Source organism: Mytilus edulis, chromosome 9, assembly GCF_963676685.1.
Source record: "Mytilus edulis chromosome 9, xbMytEdul2.2, whole genome shotgun sequence".
In the NCBI taxonomy this organism is placed as follows: Eukaryota; Metazoa; Mollusca; class Bivalvia; order Mytilida; family Mytilidae; genus Mytilus; species Mytilus edulis.
In genome coordinates, this window is record NC_092352.1 from 22,643,825 (window position 1) to 22,657,984 (window position 14,160).

Genomic DNA, 14,160 nt, shown 5'->3' on the forward strand with positions numbered 1-14,160 from the left:
TTTGGCTTATAACTCAAAAACCAAAGCATTTAGAGCAAATCTGACATGGGGTAAAATGGTTGATCAGGTGAAGATCTATCTGCCCTGAAATTTTCAGACGAATAGGACAACCTGTTGTTGGGTTGCTGCCTGTGAAATGGTTATTTTAAGGAAATTTTGCAGTTTTTGGTTATTATCTTGAATACTATCATAGATAGAGATAAACTGTAAACAGCAATAATGTTCAGCAAAGTAAGACCTACAAATAAGTCAACATGACCAAAATTGTCAGTTGACCCCTTAAGGAGTTATTGCCCTTTATAGTCAATTTTTAACAACTTTTCGTCATTTTTTGTAACTTTTCTAAAAATCTTCTTCTCCAAAACTACTTTGCCAAATTTAACCAAACTTGGCCACAATTATCATTGTGGTTTATAGTTTAAAAAATATGTCTGATGACCCAGCCTACCAAACAAAATGGCCGACATGGCTAAAATTAGAACATAGTGGTAAAATGCAGTTTTTGCTTTATATCTTTGAAACTAAGACATTTAGGGCAAATCTTTCAAGATTTAAATGTCCATCAAATTAAGATATATCCCCTCACAAATTTTGAGTTGAATCGGACAATCTGTTGTTGGGTTGCTGCCCTAAAATTGGTGATTTTAAGGAAATTTTGCAGTTTTTGGTTATTATCTTGAATACTATTATAGATAGAGATAAACTGTAAACAGCAATAATGTTCAGCAAAGTAAGATCTACAAATAAGTCAGCATAATCAAAATTGTTAGAGGACCCCTTAAGGAGTTATTGCCCTTTATAGTCAATATTGAACAACTTTTCGTCATTTTTGTAACTTGTATAAAAATCTTTTCTAAAACGACTTGGCCAAATTTAACCAAACTTGGCTACAATCATAATACTAGGGTATCTATTTTAAAAAAAAGTGTCTAATGACCCCGCCTACCAACGAAGATGGCCGACATCAGTAAACACATTAACAGGTGAGCGACACAGGCTCTTGAGAGCCTCTAGTTTTATATAACTATTCCTTTTTCTTCTTCAGAAAATTGCACTACACCAGGACAGTTTAGGAATACAGCGAACAACATTTGTACACCTTGTCCTATAGGGAAATATAATAGTGATAAATGGCAGGACAGTTGTACAGACTGTACCCAAGGTTATACAACTCAATCACCAGGGGCAACCTCCTCAAGTAGTTGTATACGTAAGTATCATGTTATAACTTGACCCTAGAATAGATTAAAAGTTGACATTTTCTTTAAAATCACTCTAGATAGAGAAAATCGACAGGAGCAGATATGTACATAAGGTTGAGAACTACTATTTTTTTGGGGGGTTCAACAAAACTATCTGACAACTGTGTTTAGTAGATATTGACCTAAATGATGAATGTTACCAATTTTTGTTTTCATTTTTGCCTTCTTTCTTGAAAATAATTATAGATTGAGAGAAACTACAAAAAGTGGTCAGGAAGACAAGACCCATAAATAAGTCAACTTGGTCGAAATTGTCCGCAGTTTTTTATTGGAGTTATTGCCCTTTAATGATAGTTATTGCTAATGTATGTATTTTTGCTCATTATGTTAAAAACTATTATAGATAGATAGGACTTTTAAAAAGCAAAAGTAATTAGCATATTAAGATCTACTAATACATTATGTCAACATAACCGAAATTGTTTAACTTTTTTCAAGAGGTAATGCCCTTTGATGTATGATTTTTACGAAAAAGTGGTCATTGTTGCTTTGAAGAACCTCTAATTTAAAGCACAAGCCTTAAGTAATTAAGGTTGTTGTAAAAAATTCATAACAAAGCAAATATTACTCTTTTGAAAGAAATATTTAACAATGTGATTTTATTACTACAGGTGACTGTGCCTCTGGTCAAGAAGGAGTAGGAGCTCAGTGTGTTGCCTGTCCTAAGGGCCAGTATCGTAACAAAGCTACCGATGGCTTACTATGTGTGGCTTGTCCATCTGGATATACAACTCCTGGAGTTGGCTCAACATCAAACGCAGCATGCAGTCAGTGTAAGTAATTTTTAATTCACCTTTTTAGATTCTAGAGGACTATGGGTAATCTCATTGTTCATTCAACAAAATTAATATAACTTTATGTCATTGGCTCAATTATCATTGTTTACATTGTTTTAAACCAATCAAAACGTTCTTACTAAGACTGTGTTTGATAGGAAATGTGAATAAGGCAAATTATTCAAATGACCTCTTAACAATTGCAATAGATATTCAAACTGAAAAAGAAATATAACTTTTAATTTTCATGGATTTTTGGGGAGTTATATGAACCATGAATTTATGACTGTAATTTGTAACCACAATAAAAAAATTTAACATGAAAAAGTAGTAAAAAAAGACTTTTTGTTTAGGTGGGTTCCATTTTCGTCTGATATTTGTTAATTCTATGTAATACCAAATTGCAAAATAAATTGCAGTGTTATGATTATTTACAGCCCCTTGTCTAGCTGGACAAAGACTGAATACTGCCACTGGTAACTGTGACCTATGTCCATTGAATTACTATCAGGATTTGACAGGTCAGTTCTCCTGTAAGGTATGCCCTGATGGGAAGTACACAGACCAGCCTGCATCTACAAGATTGGCAGATTGTAAGAGTAAGTATCTACCATACCAACATAACTTTATTTGTTAGATTTCTTTTGGATTCTGTTTTCCTTAGATTCTAATTTGCTCAAATTTTAAGAATCCATGAATAAAACTCATTTGTATTATATATTACAAAAACTTCTTAAGCTAATAAACCTGTCAATAATTCATCCGAAAATTTACGGACATATGAACACTGTTTTATAAATTAATTAAAATATAACCTGTGTGCTATGAGGATATACCTCTGCTAGAAAAGAGAGCACCTTGTATTTGTGAACATTCAGATTTCTCAAGGTGATGAAACATGCCTGAATTTTGTCTGGCCACATAATTGGCAGCTTTAAGATAGGTGAGCAGCAGTACAGTTTGTGTGATTGTGTTAGACTTCACTCAATCATTTTTCTTTCTGCAGGTTATTGTGATACTCCTAGTAAAAACAATTGCACTGCAAATTCTCTGTGTCAAGATGACGTCAACAATGGATTTAAATGTTCATGTCTGGCTAACTACCAGGAACAGAATAATGTCTGCACACGTAAGTACAAGTTATATTTAGACTTGGGTTTGGGTTTTTTGTCCTGAGATTTTTTTTATTTTTTTTTTATGAACAATTTCTTTACTGGACTATAACTGTCCTGTATAGCACGACTATTATTTTTATGTTTATCCCTGTGTGTTAATTGTCAAATGTACCAGGGATTAATTGACACAATTGTGTAGTCTTTGTTATATATACATTTGCTTTATTATTTTTACAGTTTGTTATTAATCTTTATTTATAGACCCTACTCATGGTACTTTCTATTAGATTTATTTTGAACTTAACCATTTGTTAAAAAATCTAAAAGTCACTGCAATAGAAAGAGTATTTGGCACAGAAAATTACCGAAAAACTAATGAAACCTTTAGGATTAAAAAAATTAAAACTATAGAGCCTGACAGGCTAAACACTTTGAACAAAGACAATAAATATTATGAAAAAGAAAAAGCATGACAAATGAACGTCATACAATCAATGTTATTGTTGTTTCAATGTTTTAATAATTCTTCTAATGAAGAAAACCATAATGTCTGAAAGGTATGGGAACTTGTGTTATAGTTTTTATTAAACAATCAATCGGGGCTAGCTTTTATGCTTATACAGATACTATATTATTATATGATTGTATATACCAGATAAAATACACATACATTCACTATGCATAAAACTGTTAGCATATATGCTTATTCATATATACTGTATATATAATTTTTGAGTATATAAATAGATTTGATGTAAGGTTTGTAAACTGTGTTCATTTTTAATAAGTATACATTTTATCTGAAAATGAAACCTACTATGGAGATTTGCATTTGTAAACTTTTAATAAGAAAGTATTTTGATTTTCAGACAAGTGTGATGCTAACTATTGTGTAAGAGGTACATGTAACAGAAATCCAGTATCCTGCTCCTGTCCAGAGGACTACACTGGGTCAAGATGTGAAACTCGTAAATGTAAGTTTAGTCACAATATTACTGGAATTGTTTACTCTATGACAATGAAAAGTCATTCATTTAAAAAATTGTACATAGCTTTTTTTTCTCTAAAAATCTCCCAATTTAAATACACTAAAGTTTAACTGCTCTAAATTATTATTAAATTTTACATTTGCCTGTTTGGCCTTTTTGGAAATCACGACTTGATGTAATTTCATGATAACGACTTGATGTAATTTCATGATAACGACTTGATGTAATTTCATGATAACGACAGTATTGATTATATTTGTATGAAAAGAATTGCTTAGGAAAACTGTGTACTAGAACAATGTATAAAAAGAGTGTCTCAATTGGTGCTGATTTGGAACAATTATTGTACAATATTCGTGTTGTGTCATCTAGTTTGTTGACCAACATTGACTTATTAGCCAGTGGTGAATCCTGAAATTTTCATAAGTGGGGGTCACTCCGGTCATACTTCAGTGATTCCCTGTATAATCAAACAAATTTTCCCCAGAAAACAAGGGAGGGGGCCCTAAATCTGCCTCTGTTAGCTATAATAATAATTTATTGTAATAGCTAATGTAACGGTACCCAAATTGCAACGAGTACCCAAATTGCACCTAATTAGAAAAAATAGCAGCGGAAATCTTACAAGATTTCCTAGAGACTAAACAATTTGTATTTTTATGATTTGATACTATGTACATCTTTCAACATAGGTAAAACTATTTAGATATGCACAAAACGTTCATAGTATTTATCAACAGATGAAGTGTGTTTACTGAAAAAGCAAAATGTACTGAAACGTCACCATGCGACGTCATCAAAACGTCATCTTTTTTAAAATGAGAAAATACAATATGTTACAAGCATCTATTTCTTAAAAAATGAAGAGTAAGCATGGACTAATATCCAATTGTTCAAAATATTTGAAATAATTAAACAAAAGCTCTGTTATTAGACTTTTGACGATGCGAATTTAAGCACGGATGCAATTTGGGTACTCCTCATTTAAGAATCATTGATGGTTTGGAGGTCAGTTTAGACCAATTTTTCTATGATTCCATATGGATTCAAATTGTAATTGGTGAAACCATATAATAAATAATGATACATCTACAAAATAAACATATAATGAAAACTTTTGTTTGAAGTATAAATAAACGTAGGTTAAAAAACTGTCTAAATAGGTGCAATTTGGGTACTCTGACGTTATACACAGCTATTATTTTATCAGTAATAATATCCTGCATAGTTATAGCATTATATAATGTATAAATTTTGCTTCTGTTCCAGCCACAACAGGATTGAGTCAGACAGAGAAGATCATAGCTGGATCTGTTGCTGGGGGTGTAGGACTACTTATTCTCATAGTTGTTATTGTATGCTGCTGTTCATTAGTAGCGTAAGTCAATATGTTTTAAGATAAAGTTTGATTTTTTTTTGGATTAAAAATTCCTTCATTTCATCAGTGTGGTTGACAGCTTCCATGTTAAGGTCCAGTTTTTGTTTAAAAATTTTTTAAATATCAATAACTTTGTCAAATCTTCATTGAATTAATGAAGTTTTGACAGAGGCTTTTGAAAAAAAGTTCTTTATTTTTCTGTATTTTACTGATAAAAGAACTGAGTTATCAATTTCAGACAGTTTGGAAATAAATTTCTTTGAAATGGTTAATTTATAAACCTTCATAGATTGTTATGAAACTAGGACAAAAGCTTACCATCAGGATTTAAACAAAATTCTGTACTTACTGATAAATGGACTTAATTTTTAGTCAACTTAAAAATTTTTAATCAAATTTTTTTTTTATCCACTACAAATATTTTACAAATAAATCAGCAGTAGCAGGCAAATTTACAAATTCTTTCCATAGTAATGATAACAAAATATTCAATGTGTTTTTCCATTATGTATAATGTCAGACATACAAGTTGTGTTTATATTTTTAGAAGAAAAGGATCAAGGAGATCAGTTTACAAAGAACCAGAGAGATACCATGACTATGACAAAGCTAGTTTGTATACTTCTAACAATACCCCACGACAGCCGATTCTGTATGATACAGCATCGAGATATAATACTGGACCTAGGATGTTAATGTATAGAGATCCATCACCGTCACCTTACTATGGACAACATGGGATGCAGCAGCTACCAGAGATAACTTACGATAACAGAGGATTTGAGGGTGAGTTTGATTAACCATTTGCATTTTCAATAATATTATGATTATTTTTGCTAATAGTTTTACTTTTTACTTAATGTGTGTTGTGGATTTTATTCCCTGCTAACTTTAGTGTGGAGCATAACATTTTCTGTGCTGTGTTTCCTTCTGCATTGTATAATGATACAGTTTTAGGTCAGAATATTTTACAATGATGTTATGGTTGCATCAACTTGAAGAGGAACTTAGTTCACATGAACATGGTAAATTATATTCAAAATCATGGTTTAACCCCTATTTTATGGTTCATTGAACATAAAAGTTTATGCCAGTAGAGAGTTGTGTCCTATGGACAGATTATCATATACCAATGTCTGTCTGTCCATCTGTCTGTCAACACATAGCATGATAGCTCGCCTTTAACAATTCTCATGTAATTTTAACACCATATTAGAATTGATGGAAGCTCTCTTTTGATCTTTCTGATTGATTCTAGAGATACAAACAACTGTAGTTAAACTACTATTGAAATCAAAGTATTCTCTTTCCTTTTAATAGATCTATGTCTTTGACTTTTTATAAAGAATGTCAATCTGTTAGGCAGCTGCAAACTAAATGTTGAAAGTCCATAAAAAATCACTTTCTGAGGTATTCTTTACAACAACTGTCTAAAAGGGTACCAGTAATGCTATTTATTGAAATAAGTTGGTAGAATATTTTTACAAACAGGATTAATGTGGCAACCAGATGGTAGAATGATATTAGACGCAGGTTTGACTTTATTTATTTGCCAAATAGCATTGTGTTGATTTTTATTTATCAGCCAAGTTGTGATGCATTGAACTAAGATAACACTACATGAAACAGATTTAGGGAAAATTGGTCTGATAGCTTTAGAGAAAAATTTCATTTACCTAAAGCCATGGTAATAGTACACTCAAACAGTACATTTGTACCAGTAATTTGTATCTAAAATAAATTTCATGAATATTTTGGAAACTATCTTAACTTCATCACTAGAGTTCTTGGATCACAACATGGCTATTAAATCCACCTCTGGTCAGCGCTTTTGAAATTACTTGTTATGTTGCTTCTGACATTAAATTCATCATATATTAATGAGCTAAATTAAAACATACAACATTTTTAGATGGTCTTAATTCGAGATATAATGGGCTAGCGCTTTACTTCTATCACAGAAAATGCATTTATTTAATCTGCATATCGAAACCAATGCTCAGGTCTTATACAAAGCATTTGTATTGTAATAAATAGTTACAACCCATGCAGAAGGTTAATTTTGCAATATCATAACATTAATGCTTGAGATCTTTTTTTGTGGCAAAAACTAATAATTTGTCCCTCAAACTACCTAATATTCAATGAAATGGATTAAAGCTTTTACAATTAATTCTATTAAAGCTTTATACTTGACTGTCTTCGCCAATAAGGTAATCTGTGGAAAATATATAAGAATTACAAGCCAGTTGGACAATCACAAGTAAACAAATGATAAATAATAATTAAATATTTTTCAATCATTCCTGTCCATGACATTCTGTTGATTTAAAGTTTAATAGCTGTTTTAATTCTCATCTAAAGTTACTTCAAATATTGTGTGTTGCTTGCTTTTAATGAAAATTAACATATGTCTAATATAATTGTTAAATTGTGTGATATAGTTGTAGGATAAAATTATTAAATTGTGTGTATTGTTTTTGGCTTTCATATGTTCTATCAATCATATTTACTACTATTCATTAGATGTGTTTAACACAATTTGCAATGGGATATAATTGGAAATTGCACAAGTTTGTAAATATGGTCTCTTTAACCATTTAAAAAAATTCAAGAGTATATTTAGGAGTGAACATTGGGAAGTTAAATGGTACACATATTTAAACAGTATTGTAGTAGAAAATAATAAAATGATAGAGATGATAAAAATGTTAATACAGTGTTTATTTTTATATGAAACAGAATTTTACCTCATCAAGTCATTTTTTGAAACTTCAGGGGATTGAAGAAATACAATACCATCTGCAGTTAAATTTTTCAGAAAGTATCTTCTATTTAGCAAGAAAGACATAATTTTTGATTTTTCGATTCATTATCCTTGGAGTCTAGATATTTTTTTCTAAAACATCAAAATGCGCCTATCATATTTATAATCAAACATAAGTACCTTGTTTGATGATGATTAAAAGTTAGACAATTTAGTATGCATGTATTAGTTTTAATGAGGATGATTGCCATGAATATAACAAAAAATTATTCAAATACATTTTCTATTTCAGGAGGTGATCCAGCGGTATACAAATCCAAGGCATAAAAGAAAAGAAATATTTAGTATGAAACAAGAATGAAAGAACATTATAGTGTCAAATACATTGCGTCATTTCTACAGAACATTCCAGTCCTCAAGTTTATTAATAGATATATTGAAGCTTCCAGTCCGAAGTTTATTAATAGATATATTGAAGCTTTTTTGTTATAGTAGGACATATTCTACCTCTGTTTTATATGAAGTATGAACCTTAATGAATAAATTGTAGATTGCATGTAATCAGCTTTAAGGCATAAGTATATAACTGTAACATCAAAAGTATTTTCTACATAGATTTTCCTAATCAATTAAACACTTAATGGACTTTTCCCTTTTTAAACTTGACCACAAATATTTTTCTCTAACGCTATGAGTGGTTGTCTATTAAAAATGTAGACAAAAATGGATCGTTTTTTTTTTTTGCATGAAGAAGTGAACTTTTATTAGCTGAATTTTTCTCATAAGTTTAATATTGAGGAATCACTCTAGTTTTTTTGAAGTTTTATATTCTGCATTGATCTTTGATAAATCCAACTGGAGATTAAACACTTTGATACAGTGTATAATACTTTTAGATCAACATTTTACCTCATATACTATGCATGGAAAAAAAACTGATATATTTTTTAAAGCCATTACTTTTTCAATCATTTTAAGGCAGCTTCGTATAAGTAAATTGTATGAGATGGATGAAAAAGTAGATCTGGTAATCTATGTAAAATAAAAGTAGTTCTGGATTTGATAAGTTGATTTTCATACTTATCATATTAACAGATATATTGAATATATCCTTCATTTTCATGTCAGAATGATATATATATTTGCTAATGTTATGTTTATTTTGTATAATTGTTTAGTATATAGAAATAAAATATATGTTCATTATTTGAGAGTTGCAATTTCTCAAATTTGTATATTAATTTTAATTGTTCATTTGGAATCATAATATCATCATTAAAGCATAATATTTTAACAGTACTATTGTTACACATCTAGGAAGGATATATGTTGAAATTTGATGTAAAAATACAACAATTTAGAGTCTCTCTCCATTGTATGGGAATTGTTACAAATCACATTTGAAAAAGAAATATGTTTTTTCTTATATCAATCATATTTTTGTGAAATCACCAAAATTGGCTTTTTTGACATTTTTATGTCAGAAAAAAAAATATGTCCATTAGTGTGATTTTTTATTATTGCTATTTAACATCTTGTTATGCTCATTGTTAAAGGCCTAAAGTCACCCTATTTTGGATTCTGAGTGAAAGTTGTCTCATTGGCAATAATACCATGTCCTCTTGTTTTATATTAACTATAAATTTGATACAACTGTGCCCTACAACACTAATGCAAAAAAAAATATTTTTAAATGTACTTATATTTTTAATTGAGTATTTTATTTTTTTGTAAAAGTAGAAATTGAAAAAATATCTTTTGAATTTTACTGAATAAATTTTAATTAATGAAATTATAGGGCACTGTTTTCCTTTTAAATTAGTTACTTTTAATTATTAAAATGAGATCATGATGGACAGAAGTATTTATGGAAGATGTGATTGTGGGTACATCCTGTTTGTTTTCTATTAATGCATTGTATTTTGTTATAGTATAATGAACTAAATACTCCTCAGCAATAATCAAATGCCATATACATATTGTTTATATACAGATATTTACATTTATACTAATCATTAAAATAAATATCAATATTTAATGTGTTTGTAATGTTAATGAAGGCACATGGTGTATTAATTCATGATACAAAATTCCTTCTTGAACTTGACATAACTCAAGCAAAAAAGTATAACAAAAATACAGAACTCCAAATTAGTTTCAAAAAGGAGAAGTCCATAAATTCTGAAAAAAATCAAACGTTATCAACCAAATAAATGAACTAAAAACAAATGGTGTATTCCTCACGATATACAGGCATTTTCTATGAAAATTGTGGGTTAAACCTGATTTTATAGCTAGCTAAAACTTCCACTCATATTACCATTGTTTAAAGAACAGTCCATTTAAATCTGTTCATTACCTAGAATGCCACATTTAGGCCTTTACTTTAGACTCACATTTCTCTGCAGGCTCTCAAGACTATAAACTCTAGCATTGGTGAGAGGTCTAAATTCCTTTGTCTGATATCAGTAATGCTACACAAAAGCATTGAATCACACACACATGCAGAATAATATCAACAAATTACAAACCAAATTTGGCAAGGATATCTTTATTTTATAATTTTCTCTGCAATCTCACTGGGAAATACATATACAATAGAGACATTTAGATTACCATGGTGCACACCAAGATATTGCTTTATTGGGAAAAAGTATTGTATAAAAAGGATAAATTATTAGAATGGACTGCATATCAATTTTGAACTCACCTTGCTCATAGGTTCATGCAAGCTATAGTAATTCTCTGTCAATCCTTCATTGGGTTATTTACATTTTCATAATCTTCTCTGAAACAACTGGTCTATTATGAACCAAGCATTTCATAAATGCTGATGGTCCAATATAAATATTGATTGACTTGTTATTATATGATGAACAATGGATTAATTTGCCAGGAGAGAGATAAGGCCTCTTGCAGCCTGAAAACATACATATATCAATTTCACCAAGTAAAAATCTATAGCTTTGGATGGCAAGTTTTGATGAATTAAGCCTCGACTTGAACAATATTTTCTGAAACAAGGTGTGTATCCAAAAATTGGACCACAATGCACTACTAATTTTATTTATAACTAAGAATGAGACAGTTTTAAGGCATACACTTCTTAGAAATCTTTGGTTGAATAGACAATACAATTTATATAATAGAGAAGACCTTTGACAATGCACTTTATTCAATATAGAAGACTTTACATTGTATTTCAAAGAGAAGATCTCTGACAACACTCTTTTAGATAGTGAAAACTTTACACTAATTCATAGAGAAGACATTTGACAATACACTATATTCAAATGAAGACTTTACACTGTATTTCATAGAGGAGACCACTGACAACACACTCTTTTCGATAGAGAAGACTTTACACTGTTTGTTTTGTAAAGGTAATCACTGACAACACACTATTTTCGGTCCAGAAGACTTCATTGTATTTCATAGAGAAGACCTCTGACAACAAACATTTTTTGATAGAGAAGATGTTACACTGTATTTCTCAGAGAAGACCCCAAACAACACACTCTTTTCGATTGAGAAGATTTTAAATTGTATTCCAGAGAGGAGACCAACGACAACACACTATATTTACTAAAGAAGACTTAACATTGTATTTCAGAGAGAAGACCAATGGCAGCATACTATAACCAATAGAATATACTTTACACTGTATTTCATAGAGGAGACCACCGACAACACACTTTCTTTAGAAGAGTAGACATTTCATTGTATTTAATAGAGGAGACCACTGACAACTAACTGTATTCAATAGAGTAGACTTGATATCATATTTCATAGATGAGAACAATGACAATACATGTTCAATAGAGTAGACTTTACAATGTATTTCATAGAGGACACCAATGACAGTACACTCTTTTCGATAGTGTAGACTTTACACTGCATTTCAAAGAGAAGATCTCTTCTAGTATATACAATACATTGCATTTCAAAGAAGATGTGGTATTATTGCCAATGAGACAACTCTCCACAAGAGACCAAATGACATAGAAATTAACAACTATAGGTCAACGTAAGAGTCCATCGACAACACACTATATTAATTAGAGTAGACTTTACACTATATTCTATAGGTCAGACCATCGACAACACACTATTCGATAGTGTAAACTTTACACAATATTTCATGGAGAAGACAACTGACAACACTCTGTTCGATAGAGAAAACTTTACACTGTATTTCATAGAGAAGACCTTTGACAATACACTCTCAGATAGTGTAGAGTTTACACTGTATTTCACGGAGAAGACCTCTGACTGTGCACTATTGTCAATAGAGAAGACTTGACACTGTTTTTCAAAGACAATATCACTGACAACACTCTTTTCGGTAGAGAAGACTTTACACTGTATTTCATAATGAAGACCTTTGACAATACACTATTTTCGGTAGAGAAGACTTTACACTGTATTTCATAGAGAAGACCTTTGACAATACACTCTTTTCGATAGAGAAGACTTTACACTGTGTGTTTCATAGAAGAGACCACTGACAACACACTATTTTCGATAGAGATGACTTTACATTCAATATTTCAAAGAGGAGACCAACGACAACATACTATATTCAATAGAGTAGACTTTACACTGTTTCATAGAGAAGACCTTTGACAATACACTATTTTCGATAGAGTAGAGTTTACACTGTGTTTCATGGAGAAGACCTTTGACAATACACTATTTTCTATAGAGTAGAGTTTACACTGTGTTTCATAGAGAAGACCTTTGACAATACACTATTTTTGGTAGAGAAGACTTTACACTGTATTTCATAGAGAAGACCTTTGACAATACACTCTTTTCGATAGAGAAGACTTTACACTGTGTGTTTCATAGAAGAGACCACTGACAACACACTATTTTCGATAGAGATGACTTTACATTCAATATTTCAAAGAGAAGACCAACGACAACATACTATATTCAATAGAGTAGACTTTACACTGTGTGTTTCATAGAAGAGACCACTGACAACACACTATTTTCGATAGAGATGACTTTACATTCAATATTTCAAAGAGAAGACTTCTGACAATACACCATTTTCGATAGAGAAGATTTTAAATGGTATTTCAAAGAGCAGACCACCGACAACATACTATATTCAATAGAGTAGACTTTACACTGTATTTCATAGAGAAGACCTTTGACAATACACTATTTTCGATAGAGTCGAGTTTACACTGTATTTCATAGAGAAGACCTTTGACAATACACTATTTTCGATAGAGTATAGTTTACACTGTATTTCATAGAGAAGACCTTTGACAATACACTTTTTTCGGTAGAGAAGACTTTACACTGTATTTCATAGAGAAGACCTTTGACAATACACTCTTTTCGATAGAGAAGACTTTACACTGTGTGTTTCATAGAAGAGACCACTGACAACACACTACTTTCGATAGAGATGACTTTACATTCAATATTTCAAAGAGGAGACCAACGACAACATACTATATTCAATAGAGTAGACTTTACACTGTATTTCATAGAGAAGACCTTTGACAATACACTATTTTCGATAGAGTCGAGTTTACACTGTATTTCATAGAGAAGACCTTTGACAATACACTATTTTCGATAGAGTATAGTTTACACTGTATTTCATAGAGAAGACCTTTGACAATAAACTTTTTCGGTAGAGAAGACTTTACACTGTATTTCATAGAGAAGACCTTTGACAATACACTCTTTTCGATAGAGTAGACTTTACACTGTTTCATAGAGAAGACCTTTGACAATGCACTATTTTCGATAGAGTAGAGTTTACACTGTGTTTCATGGAGAAGACCTTTGACAATACACTATTTTCGATAGAGTAGAGTTTACACTGTGTTTCATAGAGAAGACCTTTG

The 14,160-nt window shown here is 30.7% G+C and overlaps 1 protein-coding gene across 3 annotated transcripts in view; it reads left to right on the top strand.

Moving 5' to 3' along the window:
- Positions 1-10,325, top strand: part of LOC139487816 (uncharacterized) — a 108,282-nt gene extending 97,957 nt beyond the window's left edge. For 2 of the 3 annotated variants that reach the window (XM_071272948.1, XM_071272947.1), the window contains 9 exons: positions 1,046-1,210; positions 1,874-2,035; positions 2,476-2,637; positions 3,045-3,167; positions 4,023-4,127; positions 5,412-5,520; positions 6,068-6,306; positions 7,012-7,053; positions 8,580-10,325. In XM_071272948.1, coding sequence (XP_071129049.1) covers positions 1,046-1,210; positions 1,874-2,035; positions 2,476-2,637; positions 3,045-3,167; positions 4,023-4,127; positions 5,412-5,520; positions 6,068-6,306; positions 7,012-7,053; positions 8,580-8,614 — 1,142 coding nt within the window. In that variant the 3' untranslated portion in view covers positions 8,615-10,325. The remainder of the gene's footprint in view (positions 1-1,045; positions 1,211-1,873; positions 2,036-2,475; positions 2,638-3,044; positions 3,168-4,022; positions 4,128-5,411; positions 5,521-6,067; positions 6,307-7,011; positions 7,054-8,579) is intronic. The other variant, XM_071272949.1, reaches the window with a different exon arrangement.
- The last annotated feature ends 3,835 nt before the right edge of the window (positions 10,326-14,160 follow it).